We start from the raw sequence: 22,116 nt of genomic DNA on the forward strand, positions 1-22,116 counted from the left end.
ACTGAAGTCTTTCTAGTTTTGAACTCTCTGTAGAAGTTTTGATTTCTCCATCAAATGTGGATGAGAGGCTTGCTGGTCAGAGTATTCTTGGTTGTTGGTTTTTCCCTTTCCTCACTTTAAAAAAGATCGTGCCACTTGGTTTTGGCCTGCAGAGCTCCACAAAAATCCCAGCTGATAGCTTTATTGAAGTTTCCACATGTGTAACTTCTTGCTTTTTCCTTGCTGCTTTTGCTTTTTCCTTGCTGCTTTTAATATTCTGTCCTTGTCTTTAATTTTTGTGAGTTTAATTACATTATATCTGGGTGTGACCTCTTTAGGTTTATCCAGTTGGAGAGTCTTTGCTTCCTAGACCTGGATGTCTATTTCCTTTCCTGGGTTAGGGAAGTTTTCAGCTATTATGTCTTTGAATATGTTCTGTGTCCCTTTGCCTCTGCCATATCCTTCTGGGGGGCTTTCCTGGTGGCTCAGATGGTAAAGTGTCTGCCTGCAATGCGGGAGACCTGGGTTCGATTCCTGGGTCGGGAAGATCCCCTGGAGAAGGAAATGGCAATCCACTCCAGCACTCTTGCCTGCAAAATCCCATGGATGGAAGGAGCCTGGTGGGCTACAGTCCATGGGGTTGCAAAGAGTCTGACATGACTGAGTGATTTCACTTTCACTTTCTTTATCCTTCTGAGATGTTTATAAGTTGAATGTTCGTATACTTGACAGTATCTTAGAGATCCTTTTAAACTGTCATCATGTCTTTTTCTTTTTTTTTTTTTTACATTTGGTCAGCTCAGTGATTTATGCTATCTGCTCTTCAGCTCACTGATTCATTCCTCTGTGTCATTTAGTCTACTGTTGATTCCTTCTAGCGTAATTTTCATTTCACCTACTATAGTCTTCATTTCTGTTTGGTTCTTCTTTATGTATTCTAACTGTTAAACTTCTCACTGTGTTCATTCTTCTCTGAATTCTTTGATCAACTGTAGTTTATTGCCTTGAATTCTTTATTAGGTTTGTTTCCACTTCATTTAGTTCTTCTTTCTAGGTTTTATCTTGTTCCTTTGATTGGAGCATGTTACTGTGTTGACTCAGTGTTTCTAATTTGCCATTTTTATTTCTGTGTATCTGGTAGATCGGTTATATTTTCTGGCCTTGGAAAAGTGGCCTTTTGTAGGAGACATTCTACATGTTTTAGCAGCGTACTCCCCTCTGGTCAGCAACTGTATTCTCTGGGGAGAGCCCCCTATGTGGGTTGTATGGGTCCTTCTCTTGTGGCAGGCTGACTATGTCGTTTTGTAGGTGTGTCTGGCCCCTGGTCTAGTTGGGCACCAGTCCCTGCTTTGTGTAGACATTGGGTAGGTGGGCTGGGTCAGGAGGCAACTGGCTGTGGAATGCCAGGTGTCCTCAGGCTAGTGCTGGCTCACTGGTGTAGACAGACCCATGTTCAAGGGTGGTGTAGACAGACCCATGTTCAAGGGCTGGGCTTCCCTGCTCTTGTGTTGGCCTGCTGGTTATTAGAGTCGGTTCTCCACTCCACTGGCTGTGGATTCCATGGTTTTCAAAGCTGGTGCTGGCCCACTGGTGAGTGGGGCTGGACCCCAGGGTGGCTGTCTGATGGACTCAAGGTATCTCAGAGCTGGTGTGGGCCTGGTGGGTGAGGATGGGACTTGGTGGGTCTTGTAGGTACTGCTGCTCTGCTGGTAGGTGGGGCTGGTCCCCACCTGGCTAGTTGCTTGGCCTGAGACGTGTACTGGTGCCTATAGACTGGTGGAAGGGACAGAGTGGGATCCTGAGGTTTATAAGCTAGATGGAGGATTCCAAAATGGCACATGCCAGCCCCAGTGTGTATATAATAGAAGCTTCCCAAAATGGCGGCCGCCAGTTTCCTCTGGGAGAGTCTCTAAGGTCAGTGGATGTGACTGACCCAGGCTCCTTCCCAGTTTCTTTTTCTGTCATGGTTTATGGGAGCTTGTGAGATTTTATGTGTGACTTTAAGAGAGTGGAGTCTCTTTTCCACTGCCCTTAGTTCTTCTGAAGGTGAGAACCGTCAAAGCCAAATATTCTGTAGGCTTGTCTTCCTGCTGCAGGACGCCAGAGCTGGGGAGCTTCATATGGGGCTTATATCCCTTTCTACTTGGGGAGAACCTCTGCAGTTGTAATGATCCTCCTGTTTGTGGATTGCCAACCCGGGGTTTTGGGTCTTGAGTGTACTGTGACTGTCTCTTCTACTCATCTGTGTGATTCCTTCTTTATATCTTTAGTTGTAGATCTTTTCTGGTAGATTGCTGACTCTCTCATCAATAGTTGCTCTGTAAATAGTTGTGATTTTGGTGTGCCCATGAGAGGAGGTGAGCTCAGGGTCTTCCTCCTCTGCCATATTGTTTTACATCCTTTCCCTGTGTGCTTCATAACTTGCTCCCTCTCTCTGTGTACTTGTGTGTGCATGCATGATATGTATATGCAGATACAGACATATGTTGGATTTTTTTTTTCACAGAGCATTTGAAAGTAAGGTGTTTATGTCATGTGCTTTACTCCTAATTGCCTAGTTCCTAAAAATAGGGATACTCCTGTATATAACCACAGCACAATTATCAAGTCAGTAAATTAGTTCAGTTCAGTCGCTCAGTTGTGTCCGACTCTTTGCAAGCCCATGGACTGCAGCACGCTGGGCGTCCCTGTCCATCACCAACTCCCAGAGTTTACTCGAACTCATGTTTGTTGAGTCAGTGATGCCATCCAACCATCTCATCCTCTGTCGTCCCCTTCTCCTCTCGCCTTCAATCTTTCCCAGCATCAGGGTCTTTTCAGATGAGTCAGCTCTTCGCATCAGGTGGCCAAAGTATTGGAGTTTCAGCTTCAGCATCCTTCCAATGAACATTCAGGATGGATCTCCTTTAGGATGGACTGGTTGGATCTCCTTGCAGTCCAAGGGACTCTCAAGAGTCTTCTCCAACACCACAGTTCAAAAGCATCAATTCTTCGGCACTCAGCTTTCTTTATAGTCCAATTCTCACATCCGTACATGACTACTGGAAAAACCATAGCCTTCACTAGGTGGACCTTTGTTGGCAATGTCTCTGCTTTTTAATATGCTATCTACATTGGTCATAACTTTTCTTCCAAGGATTAAGTGTCTTTTTATTTCACGGCTACAGTCACCATCTGCAGTGATTTTGCAGCCCCCAAAAATAAAATCGGCCACTCTTCCACTGTTTCTCCATCTATTTCCCATGAAGTGATGGGACCGGATGCCATGATCTTCGTTTATAAGCCAACTTTTTCACTCTCCACTTTCACTTTCATCAAGAGGCTCTTTAGTTCTTCATTTTCTGCCATAAGGGTGGTGTCATCTACATATCTGAGGTTGTTTATATTTCTCCCGGCAGTCTTGATTCCAGTTTGTGCTTCATCCAGCCCAACATATCTCATAATGTACTCTGCATATAAGTTAAGTAAGCAGGGTGACAATATACAGCCTTGATATTGGTAGAATACTTTTCCTGATGTATTGTCCACATTTCAGTTTTGTCCATTGATCCATTCATTTCTTTTATAACATTTTCTCCATTTACTATAGGATACAGTCTGGGATCAGATATTACATTTAGTTGCCATGGTTCTAGTATTGTCTTTAGTCTTTGATATTTTTCTAGCCTTTGTCTCTTAGGACATTGGCACTTTTTTAACATGACATTCTCACCTTCCCACTCCCTGGGTTTTATTTTTAATAGCATGTTTCTCATTTTGGATTTGTCTATTTTTCATGAACAGTTTTAGATGATGTATTCCTAGCTGGAATATTATAAAATGATATATTCTTCTCGGGGTATCATATCTGGTGGTGTACACTGTCCATCTGTCCCTCATTGGTGATGTTAATTTTGATAACCCAAGATGTTGTTCAGTTTCTCCATTGTATAGGTAAATGTCCCCCTTGCAACTAGCTAATAAGCAGTTCTCTGGGGAGAAACTTTAAGACCATTAATATAGCCTAACTTCATCCAAATTTGCCCTTAGGTGCAGCATCCATTGGTGATTTCTTGAAGTAGTCTGTACTGTGATGGCTGCAAAATGATGATTTCTCCAGCTCCAGCGCTTCCTGCACATATTTACCAGTTGGATTCCACTGTAAGCAAAAGCCCTCCCTTCTCCTTTTATTTGTACATGTGTGTATTTAACTGTTTATTATTGGGCTATGTAACTCTTATGTATTAGGACTCATGGGTTCCTCTTTCATACAGGTCTATAATTCATTATTTTCCATTATTGGTGCTCAAATTGTCACAGAGTTGGCCAGTGGGAACCTTTTCAAGCTGACTCTCAGGTCCTTATAACCAGCTCCAATCATTATTTGAGTACTTCCCCTCTCTCTAGAATAACACATTCTAGGTGGAGCTACACTTCCATATGCAAGAACTTCATATATACGTGGTTTCAGTATACTGTGTTTGGCTCTCCTATGAGGATTAGCACAGCCTGCTGTGGGAGTATAGTGGAGGATCCTTTAGCCCAGTGTAGGAGGAGGAGAGTTACAGCAGCAGGACTAAGTTGGGGGAGGGTGGTTTCAATGGAAGCCTCCTTAGAGGAGGAAGAGCCACCAATACCAACTTTTGCAGCATCAGTATGGCTTGGAGAAGCATTGAAGAGGGAGGAAGATAGAAAAGCATCTCAGACAGATGGAATATCACGGCCTAATGCCCTGAGAGGAGGCAGTGTGGGACAGCCATGCACAGGGTCACACATAGATCCTGTTTGGTTGAGAGTAGAAAACAGATATTCTGGCTATGATGTGGGGGAAGGCAAGACCTGAGACAGGAAGAGCAGCAGGAAGTTGCTGGTGTGATGTTGATGAGAATAGTATTCAGACATGCCCTAAATAATAGTAACTAATGCTTCCTGGCTTACTTCTGTTTGGTATTTAAATTTTGCTACAACCTTCCAACTATTTCCAATTTAAATATGAAGCTTTAAAGGCATAAAGCTGGAGTCTCTTTCCTAGATACTACTAAGTGGCAGAACCAGGGTATATACCATCACCCATTTGATTTACTATTTCTGTTTAGTTGGTTGTGCAAGAATGGGAAGTCAAGGAGCACACTCTGGTTTCTAGTTATGTTAACTGAATAGTAGTAGTATTTATAGAACACTGTTTGGGGAAGGATTGTGGTCAGGAGTTCTTTTTTATACATACTAAATCTTTGCAAATATCCAGGTGGTGCTGTGTGTAGGCAGTAAACTCTCTGTGGAGTCCTAGAGGCAGCTCACATGGTACTTAAGATAGCAATTTGGTAACCATCAGCTTTAAATGTTTTTGAAACGTTAGTAGTGGGTGCCGTTACTGGGCACAAAGATGTAGAATGAGAAGAGGGCAAAATCCAGGCAAGAATTAATGTGACAAGAAAGATGGGTGGAAAACAGGCTATTGTGATGTTATAGAGACCGAGGGGGAAAAAAAAAAAAGTTTTGATCAGTAGTGTCAGATGCTGCAAAGGTTAGGGGGTATAGAATCCAGAAGATACATTGTCTGCATTTAGCAGTGGTAAGATGATGAAAAGACAATTTCAGTGATCAGTGATTTGAGCCAGATTACAGCAGACTTACTGCAGGGAACAGACTTGCATAGGGAGGCCAGAAAGCCTAAATCTGCATGTATGTGTTATCTGTATCTGTGTTCTTTTCCTATATTTGTATTTTTTTAGGTTCACTAAGTAGCCTCCATGTTGATGTTGGACATCATTAAAGTGGTCCTAATAGCTATTTTTACCTATGGTTAGGCAGAGTCTTAGACATAGGGTTTTGTTGCCACCTCATAGATACAAAGAGTGTAGATTACTCTTGACAGTCTTGGCTTAGAAGGAAGAAAAGAGAGAGCTTGATGCCCAGTAAAAGTCAACAGCTTGCATGCAAAATGAAGGTCACTGCTTATAATTAAGGTCAAATTAGAGTTTACATGGTATTTTTTTTCTCCTTTTTCTTAAATTTATTTTTAATTGAAGGATAATTCATGGTATTTATTTTTAATTATATACTTATTTTAAATCAGCAAAAGTAATTCAATATTTTTCTTTAGCATTTTAAAGTTGTAAAATATTCTCTGTAGTTTCTAGTGCCCCAGACAATGGTATTATTTAAAGTTCAGGGGGGACCTGTAGGAAGATGCTTCTTAGTGCTAGAAATATTTAACCCTATCATGAGTGATCATAGCAGAAATACTATGAGATTGTGTGGTATACACTGAACAGTTTTCCCCTTATAAAAATGGAAAACAGAGACTAAAAAAGGGATCAGTTAATGATATTTGATGGTGCCACTTGATTTATGATTTCATTATTAAGTTCACGAGTTGCCTTTTATTACATGGGTGCCTAACTTGTACCAGTGAAATTGGGGGTCACTTGCCTCTACTCAAAGTGTGCCCTCAAATCCTGGCATCTTAGCGCCTGTGCCAGTTGCACCATAACTGGGTGAGAGCATAGCTAGGCACGTCGGGCTACTGACGGGCCACCAGCATCGTCTTTGAAAACAAAGGATTCTACATGTCCATGTTTGTTTGTTCGGTAATTTCATTTAGACACTGACTTTCCTTTACTCAAACTGCAAATTCAAACCTTTTGACTTCAAAGTACAGGAAGAATGTAAGGCAAACAGGACGTGTTTGATTTGTGGTGTGTTGCCTGATTGTATTACTTCAGACACTCAAAATGATTAACCCCCGTTAGAGGAATGACATGTGATAGGCCTTAGGAAAACGTGAGTGATAATATGTAAGTAGAACTTGCAAAGACTTAGAAAAATATGGTCACCAAACAGTAATACTCTATATTTTTTAATGTAGCTGCTGCTTTTTTCAGTTTTTAACTATTAAAATGGAACTGAAGTTTGGGGACTTTGTTGTTGTTGTTGTTTTGAAACCAGTGATTAGCTATATATTACATCAGAAAAATCTTTGGCTAAGTAGAATTTGTCAATGTCTCAACTGTAGAATTTGGTATACTTAGAATATATAGATCTCTCTATTTTATGGTATTGATGGTTTCTTTTGGAATAAAGTGAAATATGTGAATAAATTTAACCATACTTTAATTTTTTTTAATAGAAAATGACTACAGTATTGGAAGACCATTACTATTGGAAGGCCGGTTAGCATCCATTTCCTAAGAGAAACTTGACCTCCATTTGCTCTGGCATGGCGCAAAGCAGTCCACAGCTTGATATGCAGGTTCTCCATGACCTCCGACAACGTTTCCCTGAGATTCCAGAGGGTGTGGTGTCTCAGTGCATGTTACAGGTAGATTACTCGCCAATGATAGTGATATTACATGACAGTTTCCCTTATTAGAGCTGGCTTTGTATTGTAGTGAGAAGAACTCAGTTTTATTGTTTACGTTGGGGAGACATCTAGAGGAGGATTTCTCAACCATGGCACAGTCAAGATTGTGGGCTAGATATAGTGTCTGTTGTAGGGATCTGCCTGGTGCATTATAGGATGTTTAGGACCTGCTAAATGCCATTAGTGTCCCTGCACTTGTGACAACCAAAAATGTTTACATGGCAGACAAAATCTCTGTGTTCCACGGGAGGCAAAATCTTTCCCATTGACAACCAGTGATGTAGAGAAAAGAACAAAGGCATGTAGCAAAAAGAAGAAAAGAGTTTTTATGCATTTCACTTCTTACATCTGTCATCAGTCCCCAAGTCGTTAGAACTGAATTTTGAATTGTAAGATTATCATTATAACTTAATAGACCATATACCTTTTTAAGCCTATTTTTTGAAGTTTTTAGAGCATTCTTGCCCCCCGCCATTTTTTTTCCTGTTTTTCTAGTTGATAAATGCTCACTAATATCCAATTTTAAGTATAAGACTTCTTTATTTAATTATGTTAGTTTTGTCCTATTGTCTTCTATTGAAATAAATCTTTCATCTCTGACAGAACATGTCTTCCCACTCAAGGGGCAGCAGAGAAATATGCCTAATGCTCCACCTATTGAGTTTTGCATCATCCTTCACAGAATCTCAGTGTGTCTGAGGTTGTAGCATTTCCCTAGTTGGTTGAGCTTTGAGAGCAGCAGTTCTACCTTCCCCACTGAATTTGCTTACTCGACCACTTCAAATTCCACCTTACTGTATATAATCTGCAAGCTCTCCCTTACAGTGTGAGTTGCCCGGGATATAATATAAACCTAGATGTAGCTGAGGTTATTTGAGGCTAGAGACTTCCAGATCAGTGGTGGTAACAGAGGTGCTTCCTTTGTTTGCAAGCCCTTCTGGTAGGTCTTGTTCTTGTGTTAGAGCTTGTCTTTATTTTCTCACACATAACAATTCCAGTGTGAATTTCCACTCTTTAGCCCCATTTTGGTTTCTGGAGTGAAATCCTTGTAGTGTAAACCACTTCCTAGCAGTCAGTTTCCTAACTTACCTAGGGCCCCACCTAGGTCTTTCCTTGTTTTTTTAATATAATTTAATTTAGCCCTTTATTATCTGTAGTCTACTCATGGCTTGTTTTCATCTTATTAAGTTGAAAGAATGGAACTTTTAACTCAGCTCAGTGAAGATGTATTGATAACTTACATTGTCATCAGTTTTTTAGTCTTTTCTTCATCTGGGATTACTGTTGTTTATCAGTATGGAGACTTATCACCTACTCTCTCTGGAAAATTTCTGTTTGTGGGTAATATATATAAGACACAGTAGTTTACCTTTTTTCCCCTTTAATTGTAGTACAGTTGATTTACAATGTTGTGTTAGTTTCGGGTGTACAGAAAAATGATAACAGCTTTTATACATATAAACACACACATATATAAAGCCTTCCTCAGTGATCAGTGCAAAAAACAGAGGAAAACAATAGAATGGGAAAGACTAGAGATCTCATCAAGAAAATTAGTGATACCAAGGGAACGTTTCATGCAAAGATGGGCACAATTAAAGTCAGAAATGGTATGAACCTAAGAGAAGCAGAAGATATTAAGAAGAGGTGGCAACAACAGACAGAAGAACTGTACAAAAAAGGTCTTCATGACCCAGATAACCACGATGGTGTGATGACTCACCTAGAGCCAGACATCCGGGAATGCAAAGTCAAGTGGGCCTTAGGAAGCATCACTATGAACAAAGCTAGTGGAGGCGATGAAATTCCAGTTGAGCTATTTCAAATCCTAAAAGATGATGCTGTAAAAGTGCTACAGTCAATATGCCAGCAAATCTGGAAAACTCAGCAGTGTCCACAGGCCTAGAAAAGGTCAGCTTTCATTCCAGTCCCAAAGAAAGGCAATGCCAAAGAATGTTCAAACTACCGCACAGTTGCACTCATCTCACATGCCCGCAAAGTAATGCTCAAAATTCTCCAAGCCAAGCTTCAGCAGTATACATGATCCATGAACTTCCAAATGTTCAAGCTGGATATAGAAAAGGCAGAGGAACCAGAGATCAAATTGCCAATATCCATTGGATCATCAAAAAAGCACAAGAGTTCCAGAAAAACATCTACTTCTGCTTTATTGATTATGCCAAAGCCTTTGACTGTGTGGATCACCACAAACCGGAAAATTCTTCAAGATATGGGAATACCAGACCACCTGACCTGCCTCCTGAGAAATCTATATGCAGGTCAAAAGCAATAGTTAGAACTGGACGTGGAACAACAGACTGGTTCCAAATAGGAAAAGGAGTATGTCAAGGCTGTATATTGTCACCCTGCTTATTTAACTTATATGCAGAATACATTATACGAAATGCCAGGCTGGATGAAGTAGAAGCTGGAATCAAGATTGCCAGGAGAAATATCAATAACTTCAGATATGCAGATGACACCACCCTTATGGCAGAAAGTGAAGAGGAATTAAAGAGCCTCTTGAGGAGAGTGAAAGAGGAGAGTGAGAAAGTTGGCTTAAAGCTCAACATTCAGAAAACTAAGATCCTAGCATCCAGTCCCATCACTTCATGGCAAATAGATGGGGAAACAGTGACAGACTGTTATTTTTTTGGACTCCAAAATCACTGCAGGTGGTGACTGCAGCCACGAAATTAAAAGACGCTTGCCTCTTGGAAGAAAAGCTATGACCGTTGTAGACAGCATATTAAAAAGCAGAGACGTTACTTTGCTGACAAAGGTCCGTCTAGTCAAAGTTATGGTTTTTCCAGTGGTCATGTATGGATGTGAGAGTTGGACTATAAATATAAAGAAAGCTGAGTGCTGAAGAATTGATGCTTTTGAACTGTGGTGTTGGAGAAGACTCTTGAGAGTCCCTTGGACTGCAAGGAGATCCAACCAGTCCATCCTAAAGGAAATCTATCCTGAATATTCATTGGAAGGACTGATGTTGAAGCTGAAGCTCCAGTACTTTGGCCACCTGATGGGAAGAACTGACTCATTGGAAACGACCCTGATTCTGGGAAAGATTGAGGGCAGAAGGACAATGGGACAACAGAGGATGAAATGGTTGGATGGCATCACTGACTCAATGGACATGAGTTTGAGCAAGCTTCAGGAGTTGGTGATGGACAGGGACGCCTGGCATGCTGCAGTCCATGGGGTTGTAAAAAGTCGGACATGACTGAGCGGCTGAATTTATATATATATATATCCCTTGTTTTTCAGATTCTTTTCTACTATAAGTTATTAAAGATGTTGAATATAAGATAGTTCCCTGTGCTATACAGTAGGTCCTTGTTTATCTGTTTTATCCCCAACTCTAAACATATTCCTTCTTCCCTCCCTCCCTCTTTCTCCAGTAGTTTGAATTTAATATACAAGCTTTAAAGCATCCCTCTAGGCTGTAATCCCCCAACGGAGGATCAGTTTCGTGGGATATGATGCCTTATTGCCTCAGTCTTTTCAGGAGTGTTCATATATGTTTTCTTAAAAGTTCTGACCTCTTTGGCTGAACAGATTATCATTTTTTATTCATATTTACTGTTTGATAAATTTTTTATTCTTTTTTTCTTTTTAAAACATTTAGCAGGTCTGATACAATGTTTGAATCTCTTGTGGTGTTATTAAAATATTTCCATAAAGAAAACACTTAATCTTTTATTTATGGTTTTAAATTTTTCTTCCTAAGAAAATATGCTCAGCCTGTCACTTACAGACATGTGTATGAATAGGCTGACTACTTCCAACTTTGTATCATTAGAATTTAGTTCTTTTTTGTGGAAACTAATTCAGTGTAGAAAACATAATTGAAACGAGTCGCCAGTCCAGGTTCGATGCACGATACTGGATGCTTGGGGCTGGTGCACTGGGACGACCCAGAGGGATGGTATGGGGAGGGAGGAGGGTTCAGGATGGGGAACACATGTATACCTGTGGCGGATTCATTTCGATATATGGCAAAACCAATACAATATTGTAAAGTTAAAAAATAAAATAAAATTACAAATAAAAGAAAACATAATTGATAAAAAAAAAATGTCAAATAATAAAGTGTCTGTAACTGCTTTAGATTTCAAATAAAACTCCATATTTTGTTCTCCTTTTAATCCATAGATTTATACACACCTTGAAGGAGCTATTTTATTTTCTCTCTTTTTTTCTTCCCTTAATTTATCTGCCAGTGGCATTGTCTAGTCAGCAACCAGTTTGAATCTTTTGGCTCCAAATTCACTGATATTTCACTGATATTCACTGATATATAACAATATCTATCTTCTATCTTAATATCTGTGTCCTCTCCACCCTTGATCAGCATGATTTAAAGCAGGATAAGAAAAAGCCCAAATGTAATTCTTTTCTTTTTCAATGTCAACAATTCCTTTTTTCCTTGGTTCGGGTAATGTAAAAAGTGTTTGAAGTTTAGTATCAAAAGGTTTATAGAAGGAAAAGGAGGAAAGTTATTGTGGCGTTTTGATAAAGTCAATTTGTTGTATTTCTGAGAATTCATCTTACACAGGTTTGCTTGACTGAATTTTCTTTCACTCCTTAAAGTTTCAGTATAGCAATGTACTTTTGGCATCATACAGTAGCCCCTGAAATTACTATATGACAATGGAAAGAGCACTCAGTGTCTGGAAACGAAGAATCTAGAACTGGCTCTCCAGCTAACTAGTTAAGTACCTGATGTCAAGTCTTGGAACTTCCCAGGCATGTCTTTTTTCATCTGGGAATGAGTTGAGTTGGAGTCAGTAAACCCTAAGAGTTCTCCCTCTAAAATTAAAGCATTTTATGTCATGCTTTTTATTTAGCTATATTCGGTTCACAGCAGAAGTGAAGTGTTTGCTTTTATTGCTTTCAATAAAATGTACTTCTCCCTAAAGTACAGTAATACTGTACTTTATATGTGTATATATGTACAGTATATGTGCATATTTGTATATATATTTATGAAATACAGAGATGGTCATGATAATTGAGAAACTTTAAAAGGGCATGAATAAATGTGTTTTAGACTAATACAATAGTTCTGAATTATATTGTTTAATGGAATACTGCTTTATTGCTGTTGATTGGAACATCTAAAATGGCAGTTTGTTATTTACCATCTTTGTGTGTGTGTGTAATTCTAAAAATTGGAATTTTGAAAGTTTACCAAGCTACTTTTGAGCAAGTAAAAACTTTGAGACTGTGGGAATGTGAATGAATTTCATTAAGGCAGTCAAGACTGGGTGGGTTTTGTGTTAAATTATTATAAGTTTGGCAGACTCCTAGAAACATAATTCAAAGAGTGAATTTTTTTTTTTTTTTTTTACTGATTTCTTCAGTTAACTTAATCTTTCATAATGAAACAGTTGAAGTGATATAGGGATAACTGTGGTGAAATAAAAAGTATAGGCTGCTTGAGAATTTTTACTGTTTTGAATCTTTAGGAGTTTTATTGTTATTTTTTTCACTTTGGGGTTTGTTTGCCTTTTGAAAACTAACGCATGGTTATTTTCCTGTGTATCAGTGTAAATATTAATAATGGATATGACTTATACTTGTAGATTACAGCAAGTGTGGTGAATCCAAGATTAGCCCAACATTGTAATTTGTTGAGATGCAACAAGTGTAAGATGAGTCCTGGATTTGGAGTCAGAAAAGTTGGGGTTGAGTCACAAGGTTCATTAGTAGGTACTGTACATTTCTGTAGCAGTAGCAGTAGCGGTAGTACTCGTTATGTGAGCTAAATGTCTGTAAAATAATATGAATGGTTTGGGATCTGCCTTTCAGGATCGATGACCGTGAAGCTTTTTGTGTGTAAAAATACTACTGTCTACTTATTTTCTGACAATTGTGTTTACATAAATCTATGGCAAAGCTTCAGTTCCACTATTAGGATCTGTTAATGTTTGCCAATGTTCTGTGTACCCTTTTTTTTCCCCCTAGAATAACAACAATCTGGAAGCCTGTTGCCGAGCCCTTTCCCAGGAGAGTAGTAAATACTTATATATGGAATACCATAGTCCAGATGACAGCAGGATGAATAGAAACCGCCTTTTGCATATTAACCTGGGTATTCATTCTCCTAGTAGCTACCACCCAGGAGATGGTGTGCAACTTAATGGCGGTCGAACGCTGGTACATAGCTCAAGTGATGGACATATTGATCCACAGCATGCAGCAGGTAAACAGCTGATATGTTTAGTTCAGGAACCACACTCAGCTCCAGCTGTTGTTGCTACTACTCCAAACTACAATCCTTTTTTTATGAATGAACAGAACAGAAGTGCAGCTACTCCTCCTTCACAGCCACCTCAACAGCCATCTTCCATGCAAACAGGAATGACTCCATCTGCTATGCAAGGGCCTTCACCACCGCCGCCGCCACCTCCTTCCTACATGCACATACCTCGGTATAGTACCAATCCAATTACTGTTACAGTATCCCAAAACCTCCCTTCTGGACAGACTGTACCAAGAGCTTTACAAATTCTTCCACAAATTCCGAGCAATCTGTATGGGTCTCCTGGTTCTATTTATATTAGACAGACATCTCAGAGTTCATCAGGAAGACAGACTCCTCAAAATACACCGTGGCAGTCCTCACCACAGGGCCCAGTGCCTCATTATAGCCAGCGTCCTTTACCTGTGTATCCACATCAACAAAACTATCCACCTTCTCAGTATTCTCCCAAACAACAGCAGATCCCTCAACCTGCTTACCATTCACCACCTCCTTCTCAGTGTCCTTCACCCTTCAGCTCTCCTCAGCATCAAGTACAACCGTCTCCATTGGGCCACCCCAGTTCTCATGTCTTTATGCCACCTAGTCCTTCAACGACGCCACCCCATCCATATCAACAAGGACCTCCTAGCTATCAGAAACAGGGAAGCCATTCGGTAGCCTATCTCCCATATACAACATCTAGCTTACCCAAAGGATCCATGAAGAAGATAGAAATTACAGTCGAACCCTCTCAGAGATCTGGAACAGCCATGAATAGGAGTCCTTCACCTATCAGTAACCAGCCATCTCCACGGAATCAGCACTCATTGTACACAGCTACCACACCACCGTCAAGTTCTCCTTCTAGAGGGATATCCAGTCAACCGAAACCTCCGTTTACTGTCAATCCTGTGTATATTACATATACACAGCCCACTGGACCTTCTTGTGCTCCATCACCATCTCCTCGGATGATACCAAACCCAACGACCGTTTTTAAAATCACTGTAGGCCGAGCCATGACTGAAAATCTGTTAAATTTAGTGGACCAAGAAGAACGTTCTGCAGCCCCAGAACCTATCCAGCCCATTTCAGTGATACCAGGCTCTGGGGGAGAAAAGGGAAGCCATAAATATCAGAGAAGTTCCAGTTCTGGATCTGATGACTATGCTTATACACAAGGTAATTTCAGCCCTTTTATATGACATTGTCTTTGTGGGGCGATGGCAATCTCCTACTCAAAGTAAATAATTTATATTAGGTGTTTAATTAATGTACTATGTATTAAATATTTGGCAGTAGCATTGCTATTAAGAATAGGGTTAGTGCTTCAGAATCATCTACAGATTTTACTTTAAAATAGAAAAATGTAGTCATGATAAGAGTGCCTTCAAAGACTGTATGTTAAGAAGTGCATTCATTGGGAGAAAATCATAGGCCAGTGAAATCAACATAGTCCAAAACACCAACTACAGAGTAGGAAAAAGTGACTCATAGAGGGTGGCCTAAAGCTTATCACAGGGAAAAATTTAAATATTTTTTAAGTGGATGGACTGAAGGGGGTGAGGAAGTTTTTTAAGTACTGTGTATTTATGGGAAGTAGGGTTGGTAATGAAAAACATTATTGGAGTAGTTCACAGTGGACCTAACTCAGTATAAAGAGAAGAAAGTATCTTAAAAGTTTGTTAAAAGATAGGGGAGAATTGACTATTCTTTCAGTATATGTGAAATGACACCCAGGGATCATTGAAGACAATCTTAGGGAAACTAAGGACAATAGAAGAGGAGGAATGTATAGATGATATTATTTTGGCAGAAGGAACCAGATCCAAATTAAAGTACACAGGAAGGCCAAATCACATTAGCAAGACTTTAGAATAAATGTCAACTGAAGTTGAATGACCGGGGTCTTTATGGGTATTTCATACATTAGCCATGCATGTACAGATGTCCCTGTCACTTGTTCAGTGTTATTTTCTGCAATGACTTTGTCTGTAATGCTATAGCTTTGCTGTTACATCAGCGAGCAAGGATGGAGAGGTTAGCAAAGCAATTGAAACTTGAGAAAGAGGAGCTAGAGCGCTTGAAGGCAGAAGTTAATGGTATGGAGCATGACCTGATGCAGAGGCGGCTCAGAAGGGTCAGCTGCACCACGGCGATCCCAACGGTAAGTAGGATCTACTAGGATGTATTAGGCGGGGGCTGGGGAGCATGTTGCATGTCTGGGCTGCTGCTTCTGATGTTAAGTTCTCTTCCCGGTAGCATTTTGTTCTGTCAGCAGCACATGAAGGATGTTTGCCTTTTGTTCTCAGCCAAATAAATGGATAGTTTCTTTTGTTCTCTTGGGGGAATTCTGTAGTTTCATGAGTATTTTCAAAGATAATTAATGTATGGCAGCTCAGTCACTATAGATTGCTTTCTGTTAGAATAGAAATGAGAAGTAAAACTTGACCAAATGCTTTATAAGTGTTCACAGGTATTCATTTATGCTTTTGTGTATTATGTACATATATATTTAAGACAGTTGTTTTTCTCAGTACATTAATGTACATGAGTTAGAGCAAGATCGATATGCATCTTGGGAAAGTGTTGACTCTAGATCATTATCAAGCAGAGTAATTTTAAGTGTAGATAATTGTAGAAACTAAGATAACAGTTTGAACAGGAGTTGTAACAGGGGTTATAGAAGTACTGTCATGCATAGATTTGGGCCACATACTGTTAACAAATTGGTAGCTATGTAAGTTCAACAATTCTTAAAAACCTCAGACCCCAAATAGCATTTGACTCTTCAACATTGATTTAGCAAGCAATTTTTTCAGCTTATGAGTGTGGTCCAAAGTGAGGAGTTTAGTGTATACCTGCTAGAGGGAAGAATCGAGCCATCCCTCAAGAAATAACTTGAATACTGTATATGGTAAGTGATCTGTGAGGTTGAGTGAGAAGTTGCCTCAGCTAGTCGATCTGCGTCCTCCATGTACTTTGCTCTCACTAGTCCTCTAAAGCGTTCTGTGTAGAACTCTTGTGTGTTCTTGAGGAAGCAACTCGCTCTATTCTTTTACCTGAAGGCATTCTTAACCTCTTTTGACCAAGGTTAAGTTCAGAGACAAAGGAGGGAAAGAGAAGCTAAGGGTTTAGGAGCTACTAGCTGATATAGTGGTTAGGACTTTGCCCCCGAAGGCAAGGGATATGGGTTTCATTCCTGGTTAGGGAAGTAAGATACTAGCTCTAATGGGAGACAACAGGAGACTGGGGGACTGCCAAGGTGATGCCGAATCCTTCTCTAGCACCCCTGGAGACTTAGGGATTGCAAACCTCATGCAGTATCCTTTTTTAGCATCCTCTCAGGAGACTTGGGGACTGCCAACCTAATGCCATATTCTTTTCTAGCATCACAGGATACTTAGGGATTACAAACCTCATGCAATATCCCTTCTCTAGCATCATCTCAGGAGACAGGAGATGCCTAAAGGATGGCAAACCTCATGCACTATCCTCTCCCATCGTCTCTGGAGACTTAGGGACTGCCAACCTGATGTTGTATCCTTCTCTAGCAATGTCTCAGGAGACTTAGGCATCACAAACCTTATACAGTATCCTTCTCCTAGCATCATTTCAGGAGACAGGAGACTGAAACGACTTAAGGATGGCAAACCTCATGCAGTATCCTTCTCTAGCTTCGTCTCAGGAGATGACTTAGGGATGGCAAACCTCTTGCACTATCCTCTCTCATCATCTCAGGAGACAGCAGATGTATGGACTGCCAACCTGATGCCATATCCTTTTCTAGCATCACAGGAGACAGGAGACTTAGGGATTGCAAACCACATGCAGTATCCCTTCTCTAGCATCAACTGAGGAGACAGGAGATGCCTAAGGGATGGCAAACCTGATGGTGCAGTTCTCCTGCATCATCTCAGAAGACTTGGGGATGGCAAGCCTGATACAGTATCCTTCTCTAGCATCATCACAGGAGACTTGGGGGACTGCAAACCTGTTGCAGTGTCCTTCTCTAGCATCCCAGGAAACAGGAGATTTAAGGATTGCACACCTGATCCAGTATCCTTCTCTTGCATCCATCTCTGGAGACAGGAGACTTAGGGATTGCAAACCTCATTCATTATCCTTCTGTAGAAACCCTCTATGGAGACAGGAAGCTTATTGTGTACAAACCTCATTCATTATCCTGCTATAGAAACACTCTATAGATACAGAAGAGAGGAGACTCACTGATTACAAATCTGATTCATTTTCCTTTCTTAGAATCCCTCTATGGAGACAGGATACAGGAGACACTTTTATTGATTACAAACCTGATTCATTGTGCATCTATAGAATACCTCTGTGGAGATAGGAGACTTATTTATTAGAAACCTGATTCATTATCCTTCTATAGAATCCCTCTTTGTAGACAGGTAACAGGAGCCGTATTGATTACAAACCTGATTTAGTATCCTTCTCTAGAATCTGTGTATATAGACAGGATACACAAGACAGGAGGCACAACAGTAGACAGGCAATTCAGGAAACAGGAGTCACAGGAGACTGTCAACAACAGACAAAGGAGACAGGAGACAACACTTATTTATTACACACCTAATACATTATCCTTGTATAGAATTCCTCTATGGAGACAGGAAAACAGGAAATGACACCCTTTTATTGATTACAAACTTGATACATTATCCTTCTATAGAAACCCTCTATGGAGACAGGGAAAGAAGATGACACAGTTTTATTGATTACAAACCTGATATATTATCCTTCTATAGACTCCCTGTATGGAGACAGGAGGTACTTGATTACAAACATGATTCATCATACTTCAATTCAAAATCAATTTTATGATGAAAAAACCCTCCCAGTGCACATGTGACTTTGAATCCCTCTTCTCCTATTTCACTTATACCTCCTTGGATAAGCTTACTTTCTTTATATTTGGTCTCTCTTCTACAATATCCACGACTACCCATCTCATAGAATTTTTTTACATATCCAGAAGAACCTAAGATAATATGCATTACACAGTTTATATAATGCTTAACAAATAGTCTTCTTACTACATAATTTTGATTTACAAAACAGTGGAAAAATATGCTTAAATCTGAAATGTTTTGAAAATACTTGATTTTCTTTTCATTTTAGGAACCTGTATAACATATAAATGTCAAAGCATTTAGTCAGAATTCCCTTTTTGTTCCTAGAGGCTCATTGCTAATGCTTATATGGCTTCTTTAACCAGTAGTACATGAACACCTGGTTAGAAACCCATGTGCCTCGTCAAACTGAAATGCATATTTGTGACCAACTATAGGTACAGTTGCAGAAACTTAGAGGATCAGCAAAATAATCTTTCCAAGGAGGACTGAAGTTGAAAAATGCCTAATAGCCATCATTTCTCTCAGGCTGTTGTTTGCAAAGCCTTTTATTAAATGCTGTGAGAGATGTCATCGCTTAACCACATCTGTATGCAAAAAGACATACATAGATCCATGAACCTGTACATGGGGGAAGAAAAGCTAATGTAACACAGTGAATCAATAGTGCTGGCCAACTACATGGTAATGATATTAACTACTTTGAGAGTTCTGAGATAGAACTCTGTTGTTAGCTTTTTGCTAGTGGAGTTCAAAGAGGTGACAATTGCATGGAGAAGGGGGAAATTTAAGTTATACCTTGAAAGATAAATAAGATTTTACTCATCAGCGCTTCCACTTACTCCATCCCACAAGTTTTTTCCTCTTCATTGGTCTTCTGATTAATTGAGTGGTGGCATCAACCTACTCACAGTCCTGGATGCATAATCAAGGCAAAACCATGAAAGAACATCACTGGTCTTTGACCTTCTTCTCTCTGACAAATACTCTCCAACTGATAGAACAGGTGAATTAAGGTATTTCTGCCATGTTTTGTACAACAAGCTATTTTTTTCCTTAGAAATGTCAGATGTTAAGTATTCTGGAATTTTACAAACAAGCAAGGTTAAATGACACCAAACCCATCTTGAAATCCCACCTTCATGAAAATACAGTATAGTTTCCTACAAATACTAGTAATGGTCCAGAAACAGCTATTGTCCCCTCACTCCAAAGCTGTTAGGAGGCATAGGAATCTGACAGAAAAAAATCATAGTTCAGTGAGTACCAAGGGTTCTGTTGTCTTTGGAAATGAGCATGTTGACAAGAGCCTTTTGGTTGTTACTAGCAAATGTGCAGTGGCCTCTTGACTATAACGTTTATTATAGTTATTTCCATACCTGATTACACAGCTTCACTGTTCAAGACCACTCTACCTGAAATAGCCCCCTCTGCCCGCAAATATGTTAGAAGGATTTGCTCCTTTAGGTACTTGACTTTCTCCAAAATTCTACAAAGCAAAGACTAGATTCTTTGATATATTCCTGGGAAGACAGCATCACTTTTTGAAACCCTTGAACAAGTGCTTTACTACAATGCTCAGATGTGTTTTACACTTTTAATAGTTAATATAGACAAGATGTAAGCATTTATTTTACATGTTAACATAGGAATGAGAAGAGCAATCCATGATAAGTATTTCTCAATGACGTTTTTGTTCCCCTATCATTCGAAGGGATTGCTGCACTTATTATAGACTGCCTGTTACATTACTTTCTTAAAACTTTTGACACCACCTAATTTAATGGACATTCCCAGATATTCTGAGATGTCCTAACAGGATAGTATCTTGCATCATTCAGAATTAACCCATTTTTCTAGATTTTCCTTCACTTTTATATTTAGCTTTTTAGTAAAACACCATGTTTAGCAGAAGATTATTTTCTTCTGTCTTCCTGTGATAGCAGATATTATCTTTTACTTCATGTAGTTACAGTCACCTTAGTAAGTGGTTTCCTAGCTGTACTGTGCTGAAAGCTTCATTACCTCTAGAGTCTAAACTCTGAACTTCATTTTTTACTGTACATATATGTGAATAGTAAAGACATTCAGAACTTTGGGGGAAGTAGAGGCTTCCAAAAAGCTTTACCCAATCGAAAAATAGGGCTCTTTTCACATTTCAGTGTCTCATGTTCATGTCAAGGCAGAAAGAAACAGACTTGGGGGGAGAATGGAATCTATTTGTTTCTGCAGTTTCCATGCACTAGGTTACTAGCTTTCTTTTATGTAGGAAAAACAGAAGATGCAAAGATTTCTAGAGACGTTTCTAAAGTAGACTTCTGTATAAATCCTGGATCTGCCCATTACGAGTTTTTAAGAACCTTGGGAAAATTATTTAACCTGTTTGTGCCTCAGCTTCATCATATATACCCTGGGGGTGATATCAGTACTTACCTGGGAAGATAATGTTGAGGCAAGAGTGAGAGACTTCTGGCGAACATAGTGCCTGACAGTTAGTAACTATTCATTAAAAGAAGTACCACTGTAATTTTTACCAGCCTTGACAAGACTAAAATCATGGAAACTGCTTGTTTACAAGGTTGTTGCCTAGTTTCCCTTACCATGCAAATGTAGAAAGAAAATATTCTCAATGCTCTGTGATTAATATATGGTAGTATTTGTATGAGAGAACATAGTGTAGTATGATAGCCCCGCCACATTATGTGAGGATTTTGTTTTTATGTGTCCATATTGATGTCACCATTTCACCTATTCCTTGGAAAACATAGTATAAAGCCTTCTTAAACATGCCCTTTAAGGGATTAAGGCCATTTTCTTGGTAATAACCTATCAGAACAGTTAACATGAATACCAGTTCTTAAATGTTGGGCTTGATAATGACTTTCCCACAATTGCTATTTTGGGTCCTTTCTTACTAGCCTGAGGAAATGACAAGATTGAGAAGCATGAACAGACAACTCCAGATAAATGTTGACTGTACACTGAAAGAAGTTGACCTCCTTCAATCTAGAGGTATAGACTTGATTATTTGGTAAACCATAAGTAATACTGTGGTGTGTTATGCTGCTTCAATAGCAATCATTTTGGTTTTACAGATATAATGGGTAAAAACTACCTTTTATAAGATCACAGTCCTGGTATAGACATCCCTCACCTCACAGTCAGATCAGATTTGGGTGATCAAAAATAATTTTACTTATACAACTTCATCATTAAGTTCTTACCGTTTAGACTGTTTTATGGTGGCACTCTATATTTATCATCTTTTAGTCATAGACTATTTCATAAACTGTTGGGTTTTATTTCTAAAACACAGTAGATTTATGTGATAGTCATCTAAGATGTCTGTGCAAACAGGGATCCCAACTCAGAACATCAGATTACTCAGTTTAAAAGGAAAATCTGTATTCCGTTTTCTTTGTTATGTGTTACATGAAAACATTCAACTATATCTTAGAGATTTCATTTTTGTGGCTTTCTTATTGAAGTCTACTACAGTAAAAGCTCCCCAAGTTCACTTTGATATACTCAGCTCACTAGGTTAGAGATATGCTTCATTTTCCTCTGTAAAATATCCAGCCATGAGGCTGCATTCTGGCAAGTCCACGTACTATTGCTCCCATCAGTTGAATTGTCTGCTTACCAACAGACAGTTGTGCCTGTTC

The 22,116-nt window shown here is 39.4% G+C and overlaps 1 protein-coding gene across 8 annotated transcripts in view; it reads left to right on the forward strand.

Annotated features, from left to right (window-relative positions):
- TAB3 (TGF-beta activated kinase 1 (MAP3K7) binding protein 3) overlaps positions 1 to 22,116 on the forward strand; it is a 93,263-nt gene that overhangs the window by 49,585 nt on the left and 21,562 nt on the right. For 5 of the 8 annotated variants that reach the window (XM_061410483.1, XM_061410486.1, XM_061410485.1 and 2 more), the window contains 5 exons: positions 4,009 to 4,119; positions 7,088 to 7,279; positions 13,295 to 14,756; positions 15,581 to 15,741; positions 21,370 to 21,463. In XM_061410483.1, the coding sequence (XP_061266467.1) occupies positions 7,178 to 7,279; positions 13,295 to 14,756; positions 15,581 to 15,741; positions 21,370 to 21,463 (1,819 nt within the window). In that variant the 5' untranslated portion in view covers positions 4,009 to 4,119; positions 7,088 to 7,177. The remainder of the gene's footprint in view (positions 1 to 4,008; positions 4,120 to 7,087; positions 7,280 to 13,294; positions 14,757 to 15,580; positions 15,742 to 21,369; positions 21,464 to 22,116) is intronic. The other 3 variants (XR_009735103.1, XR_009735102.1, XM_061410488.1) reach the window with 1 other exon arrangement.

The sequence above is a fragment of the Bos javanicus genome, chromosome X (assembly GCF_032452875.1).
Source record: "Bos javanicus breed banteng chromosome X, ARS-OSU_banteng_1.0, whole genome shotgun sequence".
Taxonomy (NCBI): Eukaryota; Metazoa; Chordata; class Mammalia; order Artiodactyla; family Bovidae; genus Bos; species Bos javanicus.